Here is a 27,027-nt window from a genome sequence, read left to right on the forward strand (position 1 = left end):
GCTCTGCAGGACCAGCTGATGTTTGAGATTTTTGGGGGTGAGGGATGATTGGCCCCTAGGCAGTGTCCAGGGCAGAGAGCAGCTGCCCCATCAGTTCCTCCATACAGAACACACAAAAAGTGCCTTTTCCAAGGCTTGGTGCTGTTTTTCCTCTTAAATGGAATATCCAAAAATTCTGGTGGATGTATTGTGAGATGGAAAAAATGATCTAAGAGAGGAACTGTGTGTAGAAAGAAAACTCTTTGAAGTCATGGCAGTGAAGACATTAATGATCCAATTATCAATCTTCAGCTGTTTCCCTAATGAATCTTTAATTTGCATGAGACACGTGATTGTTCTTTCTTCTAACACTAAGATTGGGGTCTTCAGCTGTGATTTCTGAGGCTCTGATGGTTTGATTTTATTTTCCAGCTGACTTTGGGGTAGCAGCAAAAATAACAGCCACTATTGCAAAGAGGAAATCCTTTATTGGCACCCCTTACTGGTAAGAAACCACTTTGGTTGCTGTGCTGCAGAGCTGAGCCTGTATTTATGCCAGAAATCCTCAAACACACACACATGTCTGTAGAAACTGCATCAATTCCCTTTCTTCCAAGCAAAATGCCCAAAGGGTAAAAATCTGGGAAGCACTGCTGTGTTGCTGTAACAAAAGCAACAAATATTTGATATTTGAGGCAGGGTTGCTGTTTGTCTCACATGGATTTTTGCAGATTATTCTCCCTTTTGGGGGGATACCAGTGGTTATTTAGTTTCTCAGCCTTACATTTTTAGTGACTAAAAAACAGCGATGAAAAGTGATTTCTGTGCTGAAAGGAAACCAGATTTTCAGGCTGTCTTTTGATCATCCCTACTGATTAATGTCTGCACGAGGCAGCATTTAATATGCAAATAATCATATGCAAATAATCACCTCTGTGTCCAGAGGTGATCCAATTGCATCCCCCTCCTAAGATGCTTATTTAAATCCATAAGGAGCTTTTGAGTGCTTTGTGTCCCCACCTTGCTCTTCATTGTGACATTTTTTGCTGTATTTTTGTTTGGTTTTATGATGTTGTATTCAGCACATTGATTTTGTGTCCCTTAGTTTGTGTTCAGATATTTCAAAAGATTATACCCCCTGTGGAAAACATACTTTAATTGTCCTTAGATCCTTAGAGCCAAGATATTTCCACAGCTTTAGGTAAAAAAAATAACCCCAAAGCCCTAAAATACAAACTTTGTAGAATAATATTAAAACAAATTGAATCATCATAATTGTACAGCTTCAATTGCCCTTAGATCCAAGATATTTCCAGAGCTTTAGGAAAAGAAAATAAACCCAAACCCCTGAAATACAAACTTTGTAGAATAATACTGAAACAAATTGAATCATCATAAGTGTATAGCTTAAATTAGTGTGTAGTGTTTTGTGTATACATTAATAAAAACTTGAAAAGTATTCATAAAGTTTAATTTTTAAAATAAATTCAATTTTAAAATGTAAATTTTTAAATTTAAGTTTTATTAAAATAAATTTTTATTAAGGTATTAATAAAAACTTTAGAAGTATTTCTGTAATGATCAAAACCCAGTCTGAACATAAAATCCTTTACTTACTCCATTAGAGATAAAAATATTAGTATTTCTCCTGTTTATTCCCTCCACCCCCCTTGTTTCTTTCTTGGGGGGGAATATGAGATATTTTCAATTATAAATCACTGTCACAGACATCCAGTAAGTGCACATAAAAATATGTGTAATTTTTAATATTTTTTTAATATGTACATAGGTTGGATATCAGGAAAAGTTTTTTACAGAAAGGGGGATAAAGTTCTGGAATGTTCTGCCCAGGGAGGTGGTGCAGTCCCCATCCCTGGGTGTGTTTAACAAAGCCTGGATGTGGCACTGGGGGCCAGGGTTGAGTTGAGCTGTTGGGGCTGGGTTGGACTGGATGATCCTGAAGGTCTCTCCCAACCCAGTGATTCTGTGAATTTTGTGAATTTAACTTTATTTAATTAATATTTTATTTAATAAAATAATTTAAATTTTTAATATTTAATATTTAATGGATTTTTTTCATGTACAAGCAGAGTTGTGTGGTTCTCCTTGGGAGCAGGCCCTGAGGGAGGTGTTGGTTTTGCAGGATGGCCCCCGAGGTGGCGGCGGTGGAGAAGAACGGGGGGTACAACCAGCTGTGTGACATCTGGGCTGTGGGCATCACTGCCATCGAGCTGGCAGAGCTGCAGCCCCCCATGTTCGACCTGCACCCCATGAGGTTTGTGCCCTGGGGCTCCTCTGCCTCCCTGAGCCCCAGCTGGAGCTTCCCTGGAGCTCAGGGGGAGAAACTCACCCAGAGATTCCTTCACTCAGTGGCTGGTTCCATGTCTCTTCTAAGGCATCAGTCTGCTGAAATCTTGCATTTTGGATGTGTCTGGGTGTGGAAAGCCAGGGGTCTGCTGAGGAAGGCAGGAGCCTCCCCTGAAATGGAAAATGGAAACCCCCTCCCTGTGAATTAGTATAGTTTTAAATTTAGGGGCTCTCAGGCAAAGATATGGGAGCAGGAATAACAGTTCTTAATAGGAAAATTAAAAATACAAATGAAATAGTACAAACAAAAAAGAAAACAACTCTGCCACAGTCAGACCCTGCCCTGTCCCCTGTGGCTCAGGCTGGTGGCACAGTCCCATCCCAGGGGGGCTCAGGGTGGTGGCACAGTCCCATCCCAGGGGGGCTCAGGGTGGTGGCACAGTCCCATCCCAGGGGGGCTCAGGGTGGTGGCACAGTCCCATCCCAGGGGGCTCAGGCTGGTGGCACAGTCCCATCCCAGGGGGGCTCAGGCTGGTGGCACAGTCCCATCCCAGGGGGGCTCAGGGTGGTGGCACAGTCCCATCCCAGGGGGCTCAGGGTGGTGGCACAGTCCCATCCCAGGGGGCTCAGGCTGGTGGCACAGTCCCATCCCAGGGGGCTCAGGCTGGTGGCACAGTCCCATCCCAGGGGGGCTCAGGGTGGTGGCACAGTCCCATCCCAGGGGGTTCAGCCCTCCTGCAGTGCCAGCTGTGGTTCTGCTGGAGCAGGGATCCTGCACAAGGGGGGAGTTTTCCTCTGCAGCTCCAGGGCTGCTGGAGATGGGCCTGCTCTCCCTCTGGGAATGCAGGGCAGCAGAAAGCTGCTCCTCTGGGAATGCAGTGGGCAAAGGCTGCTGGGCTGTTCCCAGGGCAGATTGGATCCAGGTAGGAATGCTTGGCTCCTCCCCTGGGCGGAGGATCTCCCCATGGGATGGTGGAATTTGATCAGCCCTGCAGGGACACTCAGTGGGCATGGACAGCAGAGATCTCCTGGAGGGAGGGTTGGCTGTGGCAGAGATAAAGAAACCTGCCCCAGGAACAGCAGAGAACTGCCCCAGCTCTGACAGGTGGACATGGAACACACAGCCCCATTTCCAGCCTAAGACAGAATGGAAATTAGAAGCAAAATTTTGAAGTTGTTCCATTTTTGGTGGCACCTGGCCTAGTGGAAGGTGTCCCTGCCCATGGCAGGGGGTTGGAATGAGATGGGATTTCAGGTCCCTTCCAGCCCAAACCATTCTGAGATTCCAGAATCAAGAATCTGATGAAGATCAGGGACAGATTTACTGGAAACCACTAGAGAAGCCATACCCTGATATTTAACAGGATTATGGCACTAAAAATATTTTATTTAAAGATAAAATCAACAGAATCTCTGTATCATTCCTTTAACCCAGTGCAGACTCCAGTCCAGTTGCACCAATATGATTCTCACTATAGAGTGTTAAATTATTTAGATTTTAGAATGAAATTAATGATTTTTTTATCACATGATATCATTATTCTTTCTTTCCCTTTAGGGCTCTGTTTTTAATGTCAAAAAGTAATTTTCAACCACCAAAGCTAAAGGAAAAAGCAAAATGGTAGGTGGAGCTCCTTCCTTTGATCCGTATTTTATTGGAATTACATGATCCTTATGATCCAACCCAAACCATTCTAAGATTTAATAGAAAAAGGGCAAAAATATTTGTTATTTTTGAAGAAGAGACCCTTTTTTGGTGTTCTTTGTATGTTCCAGAAGACAAATCTTTATCCTTTCCCCTTGATTCCTTTCATGGAGCACTTGCTCCTGTCTTTGGGACAGGTAATGGTTTAATCCTTTCCTGGTTTCTTTACCCTGTGAGAAATTCCTGGTGCCATTCTTGGTTTGTTTTCTGTACCAAAATATTTTCCATGCAAGTGTCATGAATTAAGTGGCTTTTTTCCTAATTTTATTAACTTGGGAATGTAATTATTGAAATCTGAGGTGAGTTATCTGCACAATTCTACTTTATCACACCCTTTTGTAATCTGTTTAAAAATCAATAATACCTTGAAAAATTCAACATAAACCCTCTTTTTCTTTAAGGTCTGCAACATTCCATAATTTTGTCAAAATAGCACTTACAAAAAATCCAAAGAAGAGACCAACAGCAGACAGACTTCTCTCTGTAAGTGATTTGGGACCTTTGGTGAGCTCAGGAAGGGATCTTTAGCTTCAAAATGAGGAACAGACCAGTAGGACACCAAAGGGAAACCAGTTTTCTTTAATCTTATAACTCAGGAGGTGAAATCTGAAGGACAAGCACGTTGATCAGCTGTTAGCAAGTGGATTTTGTTCAGTGTTTTTACACAGTTTTATACCATTTTTGGCCAATTACAGAAATTAGCTTCATGTTCTCAGCCTTGACCTTCCTGCTTGTGGCTGCCTCAGCCTTGGAGCTGTGCAGAAGTTGGATTTTCCTGACTCCCAGAAATTTCAGCAGCTCTTGATGTATCTGTGCTTTCCCAAGCTCTGAACTACTGCTGTAAACAATGAAGTTCAGGTGTAATTGTTTGTTAGACTCCAGTTTAATTTGCAGGTGTCCTAGAGTGTGGTGTTTCCACACTGATGTTCCTAGAAAATCCAGCACTGAGGAGTCACTGAAATACCAGTGAAAGCACAAAAAAACCCAGTCACTCCAGAATGTTTCTTACTGAAAGTTATCTCTTAATTGCATGTTAAAACTTCTTTTTTTGTGTTCTTTGCTGTGGTTACAGCACAGCTTTGTGGGGCAGCCTGGTCTCTCCAGGTCTTTAGCAGTTGAGCTGTTGGACAAAGTGAACAACCCCGAGAACCACACGCACTACGGCGAAGTCGACGACGACGATTTCGAGGTGAGAACATCTTTTCTGTTAAAACTGGCACTTTAACTGGCCCTGCTTTGCTTGGGGAATCTAAACCCAGAGCTCAGCCAGCAGCTGCTGCTGTTGTGGTTGTGTTTTCCCTCACCTGTGCCTGCCCTCCCTGCAGCCTCACTCCGTCATCCGCCACACCATCCGCTCCACCAACAGGAACGTGCGGGCAGAGCGGACGGCGTCCGAGATCAACTGTGAGTTCTGCTCTGCCTTCCCTTCCTGGGGGGGATTCCCCTCTGGGGTCATGTCCCAAAAATCTCTTTGCATGTGGGAAGCAAACCCTGGAGAAGAGCAGCATGTCCATCTTCAATAATTATTCAAAACTAAAATGACCATTGATATTCATAAACTACTCTGTTGGTAGTTTATTTACTTAGTTAACTTAGTTATTTAGTTTATTTATTTACTTTTACTATTTAATTTATTTACTCTGATGGATCTAAGCTGAAATGCTGAGGGTAGAAATGGTTTTATCTGCAGGTTTGACCAAAAGCCTTTGGTGCCACCAATATTGGCAGCTCCATCAGCCCCTGGGAAATTTGCTCTTGAAGAGCCTTTTTCTCCTCTTTCACATGCACTTCACAGTGACACGTGGTTAAATAGTTACATTTCTGTGACTGGGTGTTTGCTTCTGGCCTTTCTTGTGGGTTTCATATTTGCAAATTCAAGCACTCAGACAGTGAGGCTGATAGTGAAGTGCTGCTCCTTTGAGAGGCAAATTCAGAGTTGTGTACACAAGATTTACATTTGTTCCTGCCTGTTTTTCACTGTAGTGAGCACTGACAGATCCCAGTGCAGGACTGGGTGTATTAATGATGAAATTATTGTATGTTTTAGTTGATAAGCTGCAGTTTGAGCCCCCTCTACGGAAAGAAACAGAAGCTCGGGATGAAATGGTAAGGACAAGTTTGGTATAAATAAAATCAGTTTTATTTATTAAAATCACAGTATCTTCAATATTTTGTGGTTCAACCCTTAGCAGCTTGCTGGAAAAATGTTTTTTAAGTTCCCTAAATGATCCTTACTGGATTTTTCACCACCAGTTTTTGTTGTCCTGGTCCTTATTGCTGCTTGATCTGGACATTACACATTTCCAGGTGCTGCTTTTAACTCTAAGAAGAAGAATATATAAATTTATAGATTGTAAGATGTTACTTCTCTTTGGAATTTGATTTTTCTGCTTGTGGATTGTTCTGCAGGGCTGGGGAATCCCTCAGGCCTCTTTGTGTTTGTGATGGATAAATAATTTAAGATACTTTAGTTGGACAGGGAGGAAATAAAATGACAATTTCTGCATCTTCAGGTTGTGGCAGCTGGCAGTGACTTTGCTTCACATTGGAATCCTTTTGTTGATGGAAGCAACAAGTGAGTACAGATAAAACCAGCTTTTATTTCTGTGACTTATTATGAAACTGAAAGAAAAATGAGATATGTTGAAAAAATCAAACCATAAGCCCTGATCCACTTTAATATTGATAAATTAAGGAGGTGTTACCCAGTGTGCAGCCCTCCTTCTGCAGTGCTTGGTCAGTTCTCTTGCAGAGTGATTTTTAATCTCTTCTAACCACCACCAGCAGCTTGTTCTAAGTTTGTAGGTGGGAAATGGAGTGTAAATGCACAGCCAGGACAGTGACATAACACAGCCACAGTGAATTTCCTGCAGCAGAGCTGGGTTCAGGATCCTGCTCTGGCCTCACACTTCTCTTCTGAGCTGTGGCTGTGGTTGTGACATCCTGTGACAAGGCCTGAACTCGAGAAAGGGAAGGAGAAACCAGCTCTGAATGTTGACTTTTACCAAGCCCAGTAACACTGCAGCACTCCTCCTGCTCTGGGGGAATTTCTAACCCAGCCAAGGAGGCCTTTGGGGTGAAATGTTTTAGGGGAAGGTGTGTTTGTAGCTGGTTTCCCTGGCAGAAAGCAGGCCTGAGGTACAGCAGCACAACTCCAAGTTAGGACTGCATTTTTTTAGGGCTGTACCTTCCTTTTGCTGCTGAAAAGTGAGTTCTGCCTTTAAAGGATTTGCAGTCAGGAGTGTGGAGGTGCAGATGCAGGCAGAGATGATATCTGGGCTCCAACCATTGCTCAGCTCAAAGAGCCTGTTTCCCATCTTTATTTGGAACTCAGCAGCAGACAGTGAATTTCTCTGGTTTTTTTTGCTGCAGATAAAAGTCTTGCATAAGCTGTCAGCTGACATTTCAGCCCCTGGGAGGCTGGGGGACATTGCCAGCACTTCAGCCTTTCTCAGCATCCTGCTCTTCCTGCTCCCAGTCTCCTTGAAGCAGGAGTTTGGGGGCTCTGGGGCTGAACTTTGGGGGGCTCTGGCTGTCCCCTGCCCTGTTTCCCTGCCCTCTCTGTGCCCTGGTGCTGAGCTGTGGATTGAAGCCTTGCTGGATTTTGTGCAGCCAGAAAATCCAGCAAAAAATCCAGATTCTGGAATCTGGGGGGTCCAGGAGCAGGGAGGGAGGGAGGGAAGCTCCTCCTGGCCCAGGCACTCAGGGATTTGATCCTGTTCCTGTGCCTTTGTCTGCAGCAGGCAGTGCTGAAGGTGCAGCAAACATTCCCAGGGCTGTAAATCAATAAATAGGTACAGATTCATTGGGAAGGAGGGCAGGGACAGCAGTCCTGGATGGGGGATCCGTGCTGCTCACTTGGAAACCACTTCCAGTTGGAAAGATAAACAGGAAATGCATAAGTGCTGTGTCCCAGCAGCTGTGAGTAATCCCTGGGATGTGCAGGGAGGATGTGTGCTGGGGGGTCCTGGCTTTTCATGCCCCTTGGCTTTTATCAGAGTGGCTGCTGGGGGATATCTTTGACTGAGGAATTCTTTGACTGGAAAGGGGAACAGCAGAATGATTGAACTGGTTCCTTCCATTTTAAAATTGCTTTTGTAAAAAGGTCCTGCATTGTGGAGGTGGGTTTTTATTGATGGTTTTCATAGAATCCCAGAGTGGTTTGGGTTGGAAGGGACCTTAAACCCATCCAGTTCCACCCCCTGCCATGGCAGGGACACCTTCCACCATCCCAGGCTGCTCCAAGCCCTGTCCAGCCTGGCCTTGGGCACTGCCAGGGATCCAGGGGCAGCCCCAGCTCCTCTGGGCAACAAGAACCTTTCAAAAAAAAAAGACTTTTTCTCCTTTAAATTTTTTAGTAATTCCTGTTGGCAACTGTCTGCTGCTTTCCCTCAGCAGTGACTTGCAGGGATATTTCACATTAATCCAAATTTGGCTGGGTTTTCCTGGTCATTGCCCTTTAAAGACACAGCTTGAAATTTGCCATTTTGCAAAATTTTATCAGGGTTTTTTTTCTTCAAGGTTATATTTTCAGTGCTGCTTTGATCCTCTAGTCACAATTTTTTTTTTTGTTTTTGTTTTTGTTTTTGTTTTTGTTTTTGTTGCCCCTGGAGTAGCTTTAAAACAAAAATTCTCACTGTAGTGGGAAACAATCTGGGTCTTTTGTGTATATGTATAAATAAGGAAACTTCCCTTTAAAGGCTTTTCTCCACTGGTCTCCCAGTGACTTCCTCTGTTCCTTTTTTCTCTTTTTATATTGTACTGCTGTTAGACATTTCAACAGCATTTGAAATGCCAGGTAGGGAAGTGAAAGCTGATGGTGTGGAAGAGAATCCAGTGATTTTAGGGGGTAAGGAGAGGGAAGGGACCTTAGAGAGTGGAACTTAGTGCAGAGAATTATTATTTGTTTTGGAGAGGGCTGGGAGGTGCTGTTGTGAAACTCAGTGACATCAGGGATGGGTTGAGTTGCACGTGTGGACCTCAGAGCTGAGCTCTTAATTTTATAAACATTCTGCCTTAGGGGACTGCTCACAAAATTTGGAGATGGGAGTGAAGATATTGAAGAGTGAGTGGATCTTGGATCTTCTTCCTTGCTCTGCTCCAAAACCTCTTCCCTCAAAATGCTGCAGGAGGCTTTGCCACTCCCCCAGTGAGGGCTGGCTGCTCTCTTGGCTCCTTCCCTGATCCTCAGGAGAAATCCCAAAGCTCTGCTTCCTGCCCTGCTCTCCTTCCTGAGTTAGCTCAGTCCCTGTGGAAGTGCCTGATGCCGAAAAGCAGATTTTGTGGTGATGGATCCATCATGAGCAGGGCCTGGCTGGGACAGGTGGTCCTGCACAGCTCAGGTGTCCCAATGTCTGTCTGATCCCAAAGCAAGGCTGCAGACTGGAATCCCAGAATGCTTTGGCTGGAAGGGACATTAAAAATCATCTTGTTCCACCCATGGCAGGGACACCCTCCACTGTCCCAGGCTGCTCCAAGCCCTGTCCAGCCTGGCCTTGGGCACTGCCAGGGGTTCTCTGGGCACCCTGTGCCAGGGCCCCACCACCCTCACCGGGAAGATTTTCTTCCCAGGATCTCACCTAAATCCACCCTTTTCCACTTTAAAACCATTCCCCTTGTCCTGGCACTCCATGGCCTTGTCTAAAGTCCCTCCAGCCTGAGGTCCAGTCCCTGAATTGATTTGCAGACTTCAAATATCCTTCCCCACAGATTGCTCTGTGGTATTTATGAAGGGAGCTCATTAAAAACCAACACTTCTAATGAGATTAATGAGCTTCTCCCCTGCTCTTGCATTTCTAGTTTAACCCTGTGTGTGCAAAGCTCTGCTCTGGCTTTTCTGTGCCTCTGGTTCATCTTATTTCCAGTCCTCAAGGAGTTCTGGCTGTGCTTTAACTCTCACAACTGCTGCTGTTCTCATTGCAGATCAACACTAAAGCGAGCTGGGCCACCCCCACTGCCTCCCAAGGTGAGAAATGTGGGATTGAAGGGATTCAGCCAGGCTGGGATGGCCTCTTGTTCTGCATTCTGGGATACTCCATCAGAGAGGAAGCTCTGAAATGATTCTGCTGTCAGAGGTTTTATTTTCATGGAACCACAGGTCTCCTGGGCTGGGAGGGACCCACAAGGATCATCCAGCCCCTGGCCCTGCCCAGACCCCCAACAATCCCACCCTGGGCATCCCTGGCAGCTCCTGGAGCTCTGGCAGCCTCGGGGCTGTGCCCATTCCCTGGGGAGCCTGGGCAGTGCCAGCAGCCTCTGGGGGAAGAACCTTCCCTGAGATCCACCCCAAAGCTGCCCTGGCACAGCTCCAGCCCTTCCCTGGCTCCTGTCCCTGCTCACCAGGGAGCTTTTTATCTCTTGTGGTGCCCAAAACCACACACACATTTCAAAGGCTGATACATTTTTATGTAGCAGCAGTCTGACTGAAATTCAGCTTATCTGAGGTTTGTTCTTCCCAGGTGCCATTCCCAGTTCCTCACATTTCCCCTCTTTGGTTCCTTGCAGCCGAGGATGAACAGTTACCCCGAGGAGAACCTCCCTGATGACAACAGATGCCAGACAATAAAACACTTCCCAGAGTCCCAGAGCAGAGCCCCAGCAGCCCACAGGAGACAGAGCATCCCAGCCTGTGGGCCCCAGGCAGATTCCTGCCCCGTGGGGATGACCAGCAGCATCAGCAGCCCTGGACTGCTCACAGCCAGATACAGCGACCTGGGTAAGGGCCTCACCTGTCCCAAAGCTGCCTGGCACCTCGGGAAAGGAATTGTCTCAGAGCCAGCTGTTCCCAGTGGAGAATATCTTAAAACAAGCTGGTCACGAGGTGAAGTTTCCCTTTTTCCACGTGTGGTTCTTGTTAGAGCCATGGAGGGAATGTTCTTCCCAAAACAGGGACACTCAGCCAGTCAGTGCCATGACTGTGCTGCCTGCAGGAGCAGGAGAGGAGCAGTGGATGTGTGGGGAGGACCTTGCCACAGGACAAAAAAACAATGGATGTGTGGGGAGGACCTTGTCCCAGCTTTATTCTCAGAGGGATTTGTCCCAGGGGCTGTTTGGATAACGGGAAGTGTGTAACTCAGTGCTGGGAAGGGTTCAGCTCCCTGAGGTGTGGCTGTGCAATGTCAGAGCTCACTCCTCAGCTCAGCACAGGGGAGAAGAGATTTTCTATTTCACTGTGTCAGATAAGCTGCAAACCTTGTCTGGGCCCCTTTTCAGGCAATGGCAATGGGATGCTGAAACACATCGAGGAGAACGCAGAAGGACCTGGACAAATCCCTCAGCTGCCACGGAAAAAGGAGAAGAGAGATTTCCCTGTAGGTGTTGGGACTCTGGGGCTGCTGTCACTGTCATGTCCTCGAGCTGATCAGTGCACAGGAGGGGTTTTATCATCTTTCTTTCTTTCTTTCTCCCCACAGAAACCAGCAATCAATGGTTTGCCTCCGACTCCGAAGGTGCTGGTAAGAAATCCATGTGCCCTGGGAGTTATGGAACCCTCTTCTCTCTGCTGTGGGATAAGGCACCAGCTCACTTGGGGGGCTTTTCTGCATCTCACAGCAGTTGCTTTTCCAGTGCTGAATCCATAATACTTGTTTCCATTTTTTAAAACCTTCCTGTCCCTGTTCAGTCTGGATGTGAAGGGCTGGAGGCTTCCCTGGCTCCCTGAGTTGTGATCTCCAGTGGCAGCCCCTGCTTAGGCACAGAAATGGGAAGAGGTTGTAGTGATGACTGGGTTTTGCCTGTTCTCCTTCATGTGCCATCTTATAAGCACTCAGTATTCATATGATTTTTATATTCAATAAATAACAGTATTCAGATAATGTAGAATAATTCAGATTGGAAAAGCCCTCTAGGACGACTGAATCCAACCATTCTCCCCACCACTGAGCCATGTCCCCAAGTGCCACATCCACATAGATTTTAAATCCCTCCAGAGTGTATTGTTCTTACCCAGTAGGTACCTGAAGTTCTTGATACCATTTTGAGCCCTCTTTGCATTTTTGAACGTCCATTAATTCAAATTAAGAGGTGTGAAAGGCATTGTGTGTTGAGCTGTGTGTGAGTGGCCAGGAAATCAGCTCTTCACACTCTAAATTTGTTTCAGGTTTCAGTTTTGGTGTCTTTCAGATGGGAGCCTGTTTTTCCAAAGTCTTTGATGGTTGTCCTTTGAAGATTAATTGTGCAACTTCATGGATACATCCAGATACTAAAGGTGAAGTTATGTTAGGTTTGGTGATGGGCTGGGAAAGAAAACAATTTCTAAAGTTATTTTAGGTTTGCATTTGAAACTCCCCAAACTGGAAAGGGAATAATCCCTTTCCACTGATTTTTCAGATCAGTACATCATCTTTGGCACAGAAGAAGGGATCTACACCCTGAATTTGAATGAACTTCACGAAGCAACCATGGAACAGGTGAGTTCTGGAGGGCTGGACACACAGAACAGAGTTGGGGATGTTCTGGAGAATGAACTTTGGCACTGGAGGGAGAAGGTGGGTACCAGGCTCTGGGGCTTAAATGATTCCCATCAAAGCCACTAGGGAAAACTTGGAAATTCTTTGTTCCCTGACCTCCCTATAATTTTTAGTTGCTGCTTGTCAAATCTTCCATCTCCTTGGAGAAAATTCCCAGTCCTTCTCCCTCCATTCCATCCCCACTAGATGGCACATGGCAGCTCCTTGGATGCAAAGCCCTCAATCCTTTCATTCAGCTGCTGCTGTTATCCCCAAGAAGCTTTTCCTGGGCTTTCTGACCCTTTCCAAAGCCATTTCCTGCAGTCGTGGTCTTAAATCTGGTGTTTCAGACTCAGGATGTTCTTGGAATCTCATTCCTTGTGTGTTTTCCTAAATGATTTCATCTGACAGTCCTCTCTGGGCTTTTCCACGTGCTTCTTTATGTGCCAGTGAAGGGTTGGCTGTGCCAGGGTGGGTAGGGAGAACATTCAGTGCCCTTCAAACAAAGTTTCCTTTTCCCTGAGAGCATTCCCAGCTGGCAAAGGTCAGGTGTAACCCCCTGAAACCCCACAGGCTTCTGCCACACCACTTGTTCTTGCATTTCCTTGTATCCATTTGCTGATTTCTCCCCTCCAGATGCACATTCTGAGGTGTTTCTCCAACTTTTCATTCTGGTTGCATCTTCCAGAGTGCTTCCTGTGTGTCCAGGGTTAACATCTCCCAGTGCCAGGAGGAAATGTTTTATTCCATTTGTAGTTTTTCAGTGGAAACACTGAATAACCCCAAAGCTATTCTGCTAAACAGAAAATTGCTGGGAGATGCTCAGGGTTTGTGTCCAACCAGTTGGATCTTTTATTTCTACTTTCTCCTACACCTCTTTTCTTATTTTTCTTTTATGTGGGAGTGGCACATGGGACAAAGTGCCCTAGAATCATGGAATGGTTTGGGATGAAAGGGACTTAAATCCCACCCAGTTCCACCCTTGCCATGGCAGGGACACCTCCCACTGTCCCAGGCTGCTCCAAGCCTGGCCTTGGGCACTCATTCCAATATTCCATGGTCTGTCTGTGCAGGGCTAAGAATCCAAACTAGGGAATAAACAGAAAAATGGGATTTTCTCCAGTGTGGATCCCTGCAGGAATGAAGGAGGTGGAACAAGCAGAGACAATCCCAGTTTAAAATTCCTGGAGGTTTCTATTCATGGAATTTTACTCTTTTTTTCCAGTTATTCCCTCGGAAGTGCACCTGGCTGTACGTTATCAACAACACCCTCATGTCCCTGTCAGGTGAGTGTCAGTGCAGGGGAAGTGATGGCAGCTGTAAATAAACAGGAACACTTAAATCATGATTGATGCAATGTGTGGGGTCAGTCTGGAGAGGAGAAGGCTCCAGGGAATGCTCAGAGCCCCTGGCAGGGCCTGGAGGGGCTCCAGGAGAACTGGAGAGGGACTGGGGACAAGGGATGGAGGGACAGGAGCCAGGGAATGGCTCCCAGTGCCAGAGGGCAGGGATGGATGGGAGATTGGGAATTCCTGGCTGGGCTGGAATTGCCAGAGCAGCTGTGGCTGCCCCTGGATCCCTGGCAGTGCCCAAGGCCAGGCTGGACACTGGGACACCCTGGGACAGTGGGAGGTGTCCCTGCCATGGCAGGGCTGGCACTGGGTGGGATTTAAGGTCCCTCCCAACCCAACCCACTCTGGGATTCTGTGGTTCTGAAAGAAAACCTGTGTCCCTCTGAAGGAGAACGAGGTGGCTTTCAGGTACTGCTGATCCAGCAGTTTTCCTGATTCCTGGGCTGTCACTTGTCCTGGAATAGAACATTCCAGACAGGAATGAGGCACTGTGCCATGGAGGCTGATGGTGGGACTGTGCCTTTAAACATGCATGCAGGATTTATGGAACACTTGTCTTGGTTTATAGAGAAGAAAATATCTTAAATATTTTAAAATATAATTTATAATAAAAATATATTATTTATTATAATTTATATTATAAAGTCTAATATATAAATATAGTATATTATAATTTATAAAATAAATATCTATATAGTATATATTATATACTATATATAATTATATACTATACATTATTTATTTACTATAATTTATTGTGGGTTTGTAAAAAATGTTTGCATAAAACTAACTGTAATGAAATGAGCTCTGATCTTCTCTGTATTCATTACTATTTTTATCTTGATTTATTTTTCTTCATATCTGGACTTGACCTACCTGACACCTGTTTGCAGAAGGTAATTTTTCCATATTTGCATTTTCCTGAATATTGTAATTCTGTGCTGGAGCAGTGGCTGAGATGTCAACTGTGCTTTTCTCTCTTGCAGGGAAAACATTCCAGCTCTACTCCCATAATTTAATAGCATTGTTTGAACAAGCCAAAAAAACAGGATTAGCTGCTCATATTCAAACCCACAGATTTCCTGACAAAATATTACCAAGGTACAAACCTTTCACTTCTAGACAATTATTAATAAGTGAAAATAGCCATCAGTTGTGTTGGTGCTGTTGAGTTGGTGTGTGTAGGGCCCCATCACCTGTTATTGATGCATTTTTTGGTGATTTTTACTCCAGGAAATTTGCCTTAACAACCAAGATCCCTGACACAAAAGGATGCCACAAATGCTGTATAGGTGAGCAGGCAAATCCAGCTTTGCCATTTGTTCCCCTGGACATGGCATGTCTGAAACTCATTTCTTTCTAATAAACTTCACAGTTCTTTGTTCAGAGGAAAGGCTGAGGGAATTGGGGTGGTTCAGCCTGGAGGTGTTCCAGGATTACCTCACTGGGGCATTTCAGTGCCTGATGGAGCTACAGGAAAAACAGAGAGAAACTGTGGGCAAGGGAGGGAGTGCCAGGCCAAGGGGGATTCCCACTGCCAAAGGGCAGGGAGAGATTTTGGATTTGGGGATTAAATCCTTCCCAGAGCCCTGGCACACCCACAAACAGCATTTCTGCTTTGTCACCTTGGCTCAAGGTGTGACCCAGGTCCAACCCTTAGTGAGGAAAACTTGAATATTTTCCACCAGGAGAGGATCAGTAGCAATAAAAATTCTGGCAGCCTGGGGAGGGCAGAGCCATAAGTGCAGTTTGAAGGGCACAGAAAGAGTTAAAGCTTGGGAAGTTGTGGATTTGTCCTTTCCTTTCCCTGGTGCTGTGTGAAATGAGAATCCTGGAATTATCAAGGCTGGAAAAGCCCTCTGAGATCATCCATCCATTCCCCCAGCCCAGCACTAACCCACATCCCCAAGTGCCACATCTGCAGATTGTGCCTGTCCACCCCTAAAATACAGATACAAACATTGTAAATATAAAGTATAAATACAAAATATATAATGCATATTATATATTGGAATGTATAAATTTAAATGTTATAAATATTGCTATCAGTATAAAGCTGCATGCTTGGAGATCCTGTTCAGCTCATGTAAAGGGCCCACAACAGCCCCATTTACAAATAATTCCTGAAATCAGGCTGCTCCTGTGTCCAGCTGAGCTTAAAATCCCCCCCAAACCCTGGCTTTGTATTTCATGAGGGTCAGAGCCCCCCAGGAGTTTCCCACCTTCCCTGCCTGGGGATTTATTCCAGCCCCAGCCCCAGGGAGGGGCACTGCAGCTTTTCTGCCTCAGAACTGGGACTCCAGGAATTTTGCTGGTTGTTAATTAAAGCTCTAATTGAATTTATCTGGAATGTGGCACAATGGTAATCACTGGGGATGTTGGAATGGGAAGCCAGAAGGGAACAAGTGGGAAACTGATGGAACAAGATGGGCTTAAAGTTCCTTCCGAGCCTAATCCTGCCATGATAGGATTTTATAGTGCTGCTTCTTAACTCATGTGTAAAGATAGCTGTAGGGTTGGGGTTTTGGGGTTTTTCCAAGTATAAACTGAACTTGCAGAGCTTTAAAGTGACTGTTTTCTGGTTTTTTATTCTGGGTAGTACGAAATCCCTACACAGGCCACAAGTACCTGTGTGGTGCACTGCAGTCTGGAATTGTTCTGCTCCAGTGGTATGAGCCAATGCAGAAATTCATGTTAATAAAGGTAAGCATTCACTTCTGCTGCAGCTCAATTGTCATGCAGTTGTTGAAAGAGCCTTTGCAGAGTTTGGGGTGGAAAGTTCAGCCCAGTCTGGTTCCATTTGTGGGTTGTGAGCACTTGAAAATCTGGCTGGAGACTTTTGACTCAGAAAATCTTGTGACTGAAGTAATTAAAGTAATAGAAAAATCATTTCAGTGCTGGATCAAGCCCAGCACTGGCAGTGATACACCATGATCCACCTCTGCCCAGCTGCAAAAGCAGGAAAATTCTCTATATTTATACAATATACAATTTATAAATATTCAGTAATACACAATAGTACAGTAATATACAATACACAGTATATATATACAGTATATACAAAATTTCTACTCTGTATACAGAATAGAAATCTACCATTTATAAATACACAGTAATATGCAATAATACAGTAATATGCAATGCACAATATATATACACAATATATACAAAATTTCTACTCTGTATACAGAATAGAAATTACCATTTATAAATATACAGTAATACCACTAATACAGTAATGTGCAATACACAACAATGCAGTAATATACAATAATATTAATAAATATAAATACTAATAAATATTTTTATACAGAATATACTCTGTATGCTCTGTATATTTATAAATATACTCGGTATATTTAAATCTATAATAAAAAGATAATGTTGATATAATATATGAATTTTATTAAATATAAATAAATGTATTTATTACATAGAGATACATATTATAATATAATATATAATAGATTCTATTTTGTATATTATTAAGATAATATAGTATAATATAATAGAGTGTAATATAATTAATATAGTATAATGTAATGTAATATAGTATAATGTAATATAATATTATATATATATCTCAAAAGATAATATATAGAAATTATACCTAAAATATATTTAATAAAATATATTTAATAAAAGTATTATATATTGTATTTATTCTATACATTATATATTATATATAATGTATATAATATATAATAAATTTCTTAAATATATTTGATTAAATCGATTTATTGTATATTTTATTAATATAAATATAAGCACTATAAATATAATTATACTAATAGTATATTACATTTTTAATATATTTATTAGATATAAATTTATTTATAAATCTATATATTATATATAATATATAATTCTCTATAAAAATACATAAAATATATAATAACTATATTCAATAGCTTTATAATGTATCTATTAATAGAAATAAAATTAATATAAATATAAGTACTATAAATATAATTATACTAATAGTATATTACATTTTTATATATTTATTAGATATAAATTTATTTATAATATATATAATATAATATAATATATATATAATATATATAATTCTCTATAAAAATATATAAAATATATAATAACTATATTCAATAGCTTTATAATGTATCTATTAATAGGAATAAAATTAATATAAATATAAGTACTATAAATATAATTATACTAATAGTATATTACATTTTTATATATTTATTAGATATAAATTTATTTATAATATATATATAATATAATATAATATAATATAATATATATATAAAATATATAATTCTCTATAAAAATATATAAAATATATAATAACTATATTCAATAGCTTTATAATGTATCTATTAATAGGAATAAAATTAATACAAACATACTGACATTAATATAAACATAATATTTCTCTAAGCATACCGTGTGTATATCCACTCTGGGCGTGCAGTTGCAGAGCCCCTCCGAGGCGAGGGCAGGCCCAGAGCTGCGTTTTGTTTTGGCAGCACTTTGACTTCCCGCTGCCCAGCCCGCTGCACGTGTTCGAGATGCTGGTGATCCCCGAGCAGGAGTACCCCATGGTGTGCGTGGCCATCTCGCGCGGCGCCCAGCCCGGCCAGGTGGTGCACTTCGAGACAATCAACCTCAACTCTGCCTCCTCCTGGTTCACTGAGATCGGGGCAGGTGAGGCCTGCCTCCCTCCTCCAGCTGCTCTGCTGCTGGCAGTGTTGGCAATTCCTTCCTGGAGCGCTTTGGGAAGCCTTGAGGATTGGCAGCTTCTCTGCCTGGAGCACGTGGAAGCTGATCCCACATGGAGAGGGACTGGGGACAAGGGATGGAGGGACAGGAGCCAGGGAATGGCTCCCACTGCCAGAGGGCAGGGATGGGTGGGAGATTGGGGATTGGGAATTCCTGGCTGGGCTGGGATTGACAGAGCAGCTGTGGCTGCCCCTGGATCCTTGGCAGTGCTCAAGGCCAGGCTGGAGACTGGGGCTGGGAGCAACCTGGGACAGTGGGAGGTGTCCCTGCCATGGCAGGGGTGGGATGGGATGGGATGGGATCCATGGGATGGGATGGGATGGGATCCATGGAATCCATGGGATGGGATGGGATGGGATGGGATGGGATGGGATGGGATGGGATGGGATGGGATGGGATGGGATGGGATGGGATGGGATGGGATGGGATCCAATGGGATGGGATCCAATGGGATGGGATCCAATGGGATGGGATCCAATGGGATGGGATCCAATGGGATGGGATCCAATGGGATGGGATGGGATCCATGGGATGGGATGGGATCCATGGGATCCATGGGATGGATGGGATCCATGGGATGGGATCCATGGGATGGGATGGGATGGGATGGGATGGGATGGGATGGGATGGGATGGGATGGGATGGGATGGGATGGGATGGGATGGGATGGGATGGGATGGGATAGGATAGGATAGGATAGGATAGGATAGGATAGGATAGGATAGGATAGGATAGGATAGGATAGGATGGAATTTAAGGTAATTTCCCAATTATTCTGTGATTCCCTGACTTTTTGTTGTGCTGACCTAGCCCACATCAGCACAAACTGTTCTTACAAAAAACCTTTTATTTTCTAAATTTCCTTAAGCATCAGTCACACCCTGCTGGTTGGGTTCTCCTTTGTGGTTCCATGCACTTTCCTGGGATCCTGCTCTTTGCCCTCCTTTCCTGCATAACAACTCCCAGAAATGGATTCTTGTGCTCCTCCAGCCCTTGGGGGAGGGTTGTTATCTTCAGCTGGCTCTTAAAAAGCAAAGATTTGGGTTATTTTTAAGACCTGGTTGATATTTTGCAACTGCTTTTCTCCTTTGCCTTTGTTGGATGTCCATTTTTACCTTTAAATATTGCTTTTTAGCAGCTGTAGGAACAACTTCATTAGTAAAAACTAGAAAAAAAAATCTCTTAAACTAGTTTATTATCATCACAAAAATCTTTCCAGATGTGGATTTATGGGGAAAGAGTGGGTTTTTAGGATTAAAAGTTCTTTTGTTTATTGTGGTGCCTCTCTATGGAGGAAGCTGTGCTGAACCATAGCATAAAATCTGTTTTATCCAGTAAAAGTTGTGTTTTCCTATTAAATACCTGCTTTGAACAGGGAGGTTCATGCTTTTCCCAGAACATTCTGGGATCTCACAGCCTCTAAAAATCAGAGTAAACAAAAAAAAATCAGAGTAACAAGAGCAGAGTGAAAAAAAGCTTGGGGGGGAGCAGAGTCTCTTGATGGGATATAAAACATAAAATAATCTGATTTTTTTCCCCAGGCAATCAGCAGTTGGATGCCATTCACGTGACACAGCTGGAGAGAGACACTGTCCTGGTGTGCCTGGACAGTGAGTAACACAAAATTCTCTTGGCTAACTCACCACACCTCGTGCAGATCTTGGGTTGATTTGAACTTCACCACGAGCTTGTTTTTTTTTTTTTTTTCTCTCTACATTATTAATTTGTGTTGTAATAGTTCCAAAAGGATAGATTGGATAAGTGGGATTTCATTCTGGCTTTTGTAATTCCACTTTCCCTCTTTGTGTGTGCCTCACTCTGTCAGTGTAAAACCACCCCAAGTGTACAAAGTTTCCTGAATTTATTTTGAGAGAAAGATGCTCTTGGGTTCATTTTAGCAAATGCTGCAGGTGTTAAATTTGGGTATTTCTTTGTGCCTGAAAGATGAAATTTGTATTTCACACTTAAATCCTTTTCAGCAGTGGATTTTAATGCTGATTTTTCTCTTTCTCTTGAGGATTTGTGAAAATAGTGAATTTACAAGGGAAATTGAAGTCAAGCAAGAAGTTGGCTTCTGAGCTGAGCTTTGATTTCTGCATCGAGTCAGTGGGTGAGTGATTTGCTGCTCTGGTGTCTCTCAGGGGTGTAAGAACTCACTGTTGAAAGCCTGACTGGTTTCTGGTCATTTCCATAGCAAAGAGAACAAAATTTGGGCAGGAAAAGGGGTTTAGTAATAAATCATAAATCTGGGTTAGCCTTCTAAAAGTTAAGATTTTATTTCAAGTAATAGCACATCCATTTTTAATAGTCAGGGTAGTAATATTTGAATCAAATTCTCAAGCTGCTGTCTTTAGACTAGGACAGGAGTTTTTTTAAAAAACTTGAATTGTAGCTGTCAGACAAGAATTTCTGCTGTGATAAACTCTCAGAATCACAGAATTAAATCACACTCAGAGCTGGCAGCTCTGTGCTCTCTCCATCCCTGAATGGAAAACTCCCATTTTCCATCATTCATCTGTTTTGAAGTAACTGTAATCATTCAGGTGATGTGTCATTTCCAGCAGCCCAGGGTGCTTTGCTTGGCCCTGTTTGGTTTTACACTTCCTGAGGGGTTCTCCAGAGGCACTGGGAAAGCAGGGCTGCAGGGAATGGGGTGTGATGTGTCCCTGCTTTGCAGTGTGCCTTCAGGACAGCGTGCTGGCCTTCTGGAAACATGGCATGCAGGGCAAGAGCTTCAAGTCAGATGAAGTAAGTGATCTCCAGTTTAATTCCAGTTTAATTCCTCCTGTTCCTTATTTACCACTGGATCTTTTGGCTTCTGTCTCTGATGCCTTGTGCAGGCTGCCCTAGAGCAGAGGCTGGATGGAGTCCCAGAATAAAGCAGGGATTGATTCCAAGGATCTCCTCCATGGATCCACCTTGGGCAGCACCAGAGCCCAGCCAGGGCTGCACCCAAGATGACCCAAAAAGGCCCCAAAATGCCCGGCCGGGCACGGGGTCTCTCCCTGGGATCAGCTCTGCTCCATTTGCACCTTGCAGTTCATTGTCCCAGCCCAGCTTCAGCCCAGGCACTCTCACCCTGCTTGTTTTTCTCTCTCCAGCCCACGGGGTTTGTGCTCCTGGGCTGAGATTGGGATCATTTGTCCTTGGTGCCCAGCTGGAGCAGGAATTGTTTTGTCTCCCTGCTCTGTGCACAGAGCTCACCATCCCATAATATGAAGCCCAGACTCACACACTAAAGCAGCACAGAATGTGAAAAATAGAAAAGCCAAACCAGAGGCATCATCTCTGCTTCCCAAGTGAGAATGCTCACATTCCACAATGCTTAACATCAGTTTATCCATTTCAGTCCTGTACTTTGCATTAAATTGCATTTGAATGTTTCCTTTCTTCCAACTCAGACCAATAAATTTCTTTGTGCTGCTGAAATCTATCTGAATATCTGTGTTTTTCTGCAGGTGACCCAGGAGATATCTGATGAAACCAGGGTTTTCCGCCTGCTGGGCTCAGACAGGTAATCCCCCTGCAGAAACAGAAACCTTTTGTTTTATTTAAACCAGCTTTTCTAGTTCCCAGCTGAGCCTGGCTTCCAGCCCAGCCCAGCTCTGTCTGTGGGCACCAAGTGTCAGGGAGAGAGGAGAGATGCTCTGGGCTTGCAGGGTGCCCAGTGCACTTCTGGAAAAGCCTGTTCCTGGTTTTGGATTGTCCTGGTGAGCTGGGAATTACCCTGGCAGCAGCCAGTTAAAAACAGCTGGTTGGAAATAGCAAACTCAGGTTTTAGTCCCAGTGATCCAAATCCACACATTTTCCATAAGATCAGCTGATCCCTTCCAGCTGCACAGGTGGGGAGAGGTGCAGCTGTGCCCAGGTTTGCAGCCTGGGCTCCAAGTTGAATGCATTCCCTTGTGGATTCTCAGCCAGCCAGGGGGAGAAATGTAGGAATAGACAGGGATGATTCCAGCAACCACTTCAGCCACAGAATCTCAGGCTGGTTTGGGTTGGAAGGGACCTAAAGCTCTTCTTCTTCACCTTCCACTAGCCCGGGTGGCTCAGAGCCTTGAACACCTCCTGCTCTCAAATCCCTGATCCTCTGCTCCCTCATCTGGCCCTGGAGCTGCCAAACCCTTTGGTTTGTATTTTCCATCTCTGTACAAATGGAGCAGGAGGTTTCCTGCTGTTCAGTGAGATGTGGAATCACCTCATTACCTTGGATCACTCCAGAACTGCTTGGGTGCAGAGGTGAGGATCAGGGCCAGAGGCTGTTCAGAGACTTAATTTGGAAACTCCTTGAGGAAAACAAAAAGCAGAGACAAGTTTAATCCTAAAAACAACAGGACCTGGTGCAGAGGAATGCTCGGGATTTGGGAGAGGGGAACTCAGAGGCCCAACCACAGCAGCTGATGGTCAAGGTCCAGCAGCGGTCAGTGTGCCAAGACAGGGGGAGAATCATTTTCCAGAGTGGCCCACAGGAACATGATCCAGCAGGACAAAGGCAGAGATGGGGTTCAGTGATCCCTGTGAACCCTCGAGGTGATAAATATTTAGGAGGGAGGAGAATTGTTGAGGTTGCTTATCAGAAGATGTAGGAGGGATAAACATTTGGGCTACAGATGATGGGATCATGGAATTACAGAATAGATTGGGTTGGAAGGGACGTTTCAAATCATCCAGTTCCAACCCTTCCACTGTACCTTGCCCTTGAGTGTTTTTATCAGAAGTGATGCTGGAAAATGAGGGAACTGGTTATAGCATTAAACAACCAAGATATCTCAGAGAACCTCTGTCCCCAGTCTGTAGAAACCCCTGAGTTTCCTCCTCAGGAGTTACACCAGGAGCTGTTCTTTTCCCCTAACTGTGGATCCCGTTTGTATTTGATTGCAGAGTGGTTGTGCTGGAGAGCAGGCCCACAGAAAACCCCACAGCTCACAGCAACCTCTACATCCTGGCTGGACATGAGAACAGCTACTGAGCAGCACCCAGCCCAGGCAGCAGAGGGAACTGGGACCCAGGAGCACCAGGAAACCGGGACTTGGCTGCTCCTTGTCTGACCCCCGAGCTGTGCTGGGCTTTGGGGTGGGAATCAATCCATTTTTGCAGCTGGGAACAGCTGGTTCTGTCTCTTGCCACTGTGTGGTTGGTTATGTTGAGTTTGCTTAATAAAAGCTGAGATAAAGAGCCCTTTACTCGTTAGTCCTAGGGAAACAGAGCCTTGAAACGTGTTCTGCAGTAAAGGTGCCATAAACTGTTAAATATTTCCCTTCCCTTGGGTTTTCCTTTTATTCTGTAGATACAGATCTAGTGCTGGCTGTTGCCCCGTTTTATACTGAGTCTTATTCTTAATAAAACAAAGATTTGTGTAGGAAGTGAAAGTATCTGCAAAGCTTTTTGGTTTTAAATCTGCCATTGGGTATGGCTTTGTATAATAGACTATTTAATCCTTATTTATTAATCTGCTGCTAGGATGGGGTAATGTCTAACTTTTAGCAAAGGAAGGTTGCAGAGCAGCTTACTTTTTTTTTTTTTTTTTTTACAATTGTATAAAGATTTGATTATTCTTTTTCCTTGTAGAGATGTAGTGCATTACTGAGGGGTGTGTTACCGTGTTGGGTGATCATGTAAAAAAGAAAAAATGCAGTTTTGTACAACAAAGTATTTTGTACTGACTTTTCTGCCTGCAGAATTGCCATAAAAGGGATTTTCTTACTTCTAGACGTAGGGTGTGTGTACACAAAGTAGAATATTGATATCAGACTTGTTGCTCCTGGGTGGCTGTGTACAATATCCACGTGTGTGTGCGTGTGCATGTGTGTGAAGTTGCCTGGCAGTGTGTATTTTTTATATATATATTTATACATATATATATAAAAATGTACAAAACATATATGCTTTATTTTCATAAATTAGGGATAAGCCTTGTGACATGAAGTGGAAATTGTAGCAGGTCATCATCCTTAATGAATGAAAGTATCATGTATCCAACTGCCCACGACGTGTGGTTTATTTATGCTGTTGCAGAGGGGAGCCTGGAGCCCCAGCTGAGCTTGAGCAGCATTCCAGCTGCTGTCCTTTGGGGATGGCTGCTGCCCCAGCTGTGAGTATAAATAAACATGATAAGAACCATATTCTGTATCCAAGCTTTGATCACTTTTTGGTCACCTGCATTTGTTTTTCCTTTCTCTTTTCTCCATTGAAGAGTCGCATCGGTTCCTTTTGTCTTCCTCATTAATTAAAATTCTTGAGGTACCATTAAACATAGACTGACTCCAGGAGAGTATCTGGTTTTACTACCTCACATTACCCTGCTGGCTTTGATGTGAACCCTCCTTGGGCAGGTGCAGAATCCCAGTGCTCAGAAACATTGGAACTGAAGGGGTTTTTAGTTAAATGCCTGTTCAGCTCCTGAGATCTGCTGCCTAGGAAGGAGAGGCTGGAATTCCCAGGTCATTTGAGCAGAGCAGGAAAGGTGTGTGAGAGCTGGGACTGCTTTGGTGCTGCGTTGGCATCGGGCTCCCTGATCCATAATTTAACAGGGAGGGAATTGTCTGGGCCCACGTGACGGCTCAGGGACATCTCCTTACTCAGGACAGCTGCAAGTGGGGAAGGTGCAGAGGGGAAAACAGCCCTGCACACATTCAGCATTTTAGCCACTGTCATTCAAAACTAATTCTTGCTGACTTGACATCCAAATCAAGTCAAGCTTTTCAGTTCTGACACTGTGTCAAAGCTTAATAAGTAGTAAGTGTACAGATGAAATTTATAAATCACTCCACAGAGCATGAAAAATGTGCTTATGGGGTGGTCAGCTGGAATTGGCTCAGCAGTATTAAAAGCAGGACATGTGATTTTTTGTCTTCTAAAAGAGTTCTCTAGTATTGAAATTACTTCTCCACAGGTAACAGTGACTGGTGATTAACCTCAAATGGTGCCTCTCCTGGTCTTGAAAACAAAAATTAAGGTGAAGCACCAGGTGTAGATACTGTAGAGCAAGCACTTTTTAATTTACCTCATTCACTACAGAAGGTAATTTCAGCTTCATCTTTGAAAACACTTTAAGGAGATCTCTAAAAGACTAGAGAAACCTGTAAATAAAATCTGAATATTTATGGGGAATAACTGGAGTAAATAACTCTTAGGTCATGACACTGTCATGCAGAAATAACAAGCAGAAAGTATTTTTCTTTGACACGAATTGCTGATGTTTTGCTGGATCCTAAAGAATAAACTTGGGACAGTCCTTGTTTAATCAAACCTTTTTTAGCTGTTGAAGCATTTCTAATGGCATGTTGTGAAATGCTTAGTGCTGGTTTCATAGACAGTGGCATTTTTTGGCATGATCTGCAAGATGCTGTTTCCCAGTGTAAAACCTCACTTTTGTTCCGTACCACAGAGCAGATTTGTGTGTTCAGCCATCCTCAGTGACTCTGAGCAGTATAATTTGTGTTTGACTGTTTAATTTGGTCTGGTATTGTCTGTACCTTTGTTTTTGTGGAATTTAAACCAGGCTTGAGAAAGCCTAACAGAGGGAGCTCGGGGGTGATGAAGCAAAAGCTTGCTCAGCCCCTCCTTCCTCACTCAACATTGATCAGAATTTTAATTATTGGATGCACGAGGTCCTGTACCCAACTTGAAAGCCTTAAAACAGGCTCCCAGAGCTCTTGGAAGTACAAACAGCATAGGAGGAGCAGTCTGTGGATTAATCTCTCTGGATTTCCTGACCAAATTCCTTGCAAGTGAAAAACGCAGCTGGAATTGTGCTGACATCTCTGTAAAGAAGAAAGGTACAACGCATCAGGGGAGCCACGGTGTCTCTGGATGGAAAGGACCAGACTGGGAGACTCTGAAATGTGCTTTTTTTACCTTGTTTAGTCCTTAGGTGTAACTGAGACTCATAACTGCACTCGTTCAGTTTGTGTAACCAGGCTTTGCTCCACGGGAATTTCTGTTGCAGTTCAGTCTATGCCAAATAAACTGCTTTATTTGATCTGTGCCGTGGTGACTCGCTGGGAACAATCCCTTGGTCAGAGGGCTCTGGGGAGGATCCAGCCACTCCAGGTTTTGTGGCTGCTGTGGGAAGGGCCTGGCGCCGCTGCTCCCCGTCCTGCAGACTGCAGAGAGCCAGCAGCAGCTCCTGGGGACAGCACAGGAGGGAGAAATCTCAGCAGCAGGGACAATTTATTTCCGCAGGGACACATTATTCACCTGGGAGCACCTAGGAACCACTCAGGAGTTGTTTGGCTGGAAAAGCAGAGGCTGGCTGCCTTGGAGCAGGGGCTGGTGAGCTTCAAAGGGCTGCTCAGAGTAGGAAAACACACAGCTCAGGATCTAGAGCAGTTTGCACCTTGTCCTCACACTTTGGCTGTTTGCTGCAGGCGCTTCAGGTGCTGTACCTGTATCCCAGATCTTCAGAGATCTGCTGAGGTACAGGGAAAAGGAAGCTGAAAAAAAAAAAGGCAATGAATGTGGCTTTGGACAACACAGCTGCCAGTTACTG

General features: G+C 43.9%; 1 protein-coding gene across 1 annotated transcript in view; it reads left to right on the forward strand.

Moving 5' to 3' along the window:
- Positions 1-26,517, forward strand: part of MAP4K5 (mitogen-activated protein kinase kinase kinase kinase 5) — a 64,681-nt gene extending 38,164 nt beyond the window's left edge. Inside the window, exons 8-32 of the mRNA XM_059850692.1 lie at positions 412-484; positions 2,123-2,254; positions 3,845-3,907; positions 4,393-4,474; positions 5,064-5,180; positions 5,317-5,395; positions 6,039-6,097; positions 6,505-6,566; positions 9,914-9,956; positions 10,496-10,706; positions 11,204-11,301; positions 11,404-11,445; positions 12,113-12,197; positions 12,320-12,399; positions 13,664-13,724; positions 14,684-14,686; positions 14,777-14,891; positions 15,024-15,082; positions 16,390-16,493; positions 18,284-18,461; positions 20,078-20,146; positions 20,554-20,646; positions 21,214-21,284; positions 21,995-22,050; positions 23,418-26,517. Of these exons, the coding sequence (XP_059706675.1) occupies positions 412-484; positions 2,123-2,254; positions 3,845-3,907; positions 4,393-4,474; positions 5,064-5,180; positions 5,317-5,395; positions 6,039-6,097; positions 6,505-6,566; positions 9,914-9,956; positions 10,496-10,706; positions 11,204-11,301; positions 11,404-11,445; positions 12,113-12,197; positions 12,320-12,399; positions 13,664-13,724; positions 14,684-14,686; positions 14,777-14,891; positions 15,024-15,082; positions 16,390-16,493; positions 18,284-18,461; positions 20,078-20,146; positions 20,554-20,646; positions 21,214-21,284; positions 21,995-22,050; positions 23,418-23,505 (2,123 nt within the window). The 3' untranslated portion in view covers positions 23,506-26,517. The remainder of the gene's footprint in view (positions 1-411; positions 485-2,122; positions 2,255-3,844; positions 3,908-4,392; positions 4,475-5,063; positions 5,181-5,316; positions 5,396-6,038; positions 6,098-6,504; positions 6,567-9,913; positions 9,957-10,495; positions 10,707-11,203; positions 11,302-11,403; positions 11,446-12,112; positions 12,198-12,319; positions 12,400-13,663; positions 13,725-14,683; positions 14,687-14,776; positions 14,892-15,023; positions 15,083-16,389; positions 16,494-18,283; positions 18,462-20,077; positions 20,147-20,553; positions 20,647-21,213; positions 21,285-21,994; positions 22,051-23,417) is intronic.
- Positions 26,518-27,027: the final 510 nt, after the last annotated feature.

The sequence above is a fragment of the Haemorhous mexicanus genome, chromosome 6 (genome assembly GCF_027477595.1).
Source record: "Haemorhous mexicanus isolate bHaeMex1 chromosome 6, bHaeMex1.pri, whole genome shotgun sequence".
Classification (NCBI taxonomy): Eukaryota; Metazoa; Chordata; class Aves; order Passeriformes; family Fringillidae; genus Haemorhous; species Haemorhous mexicanus.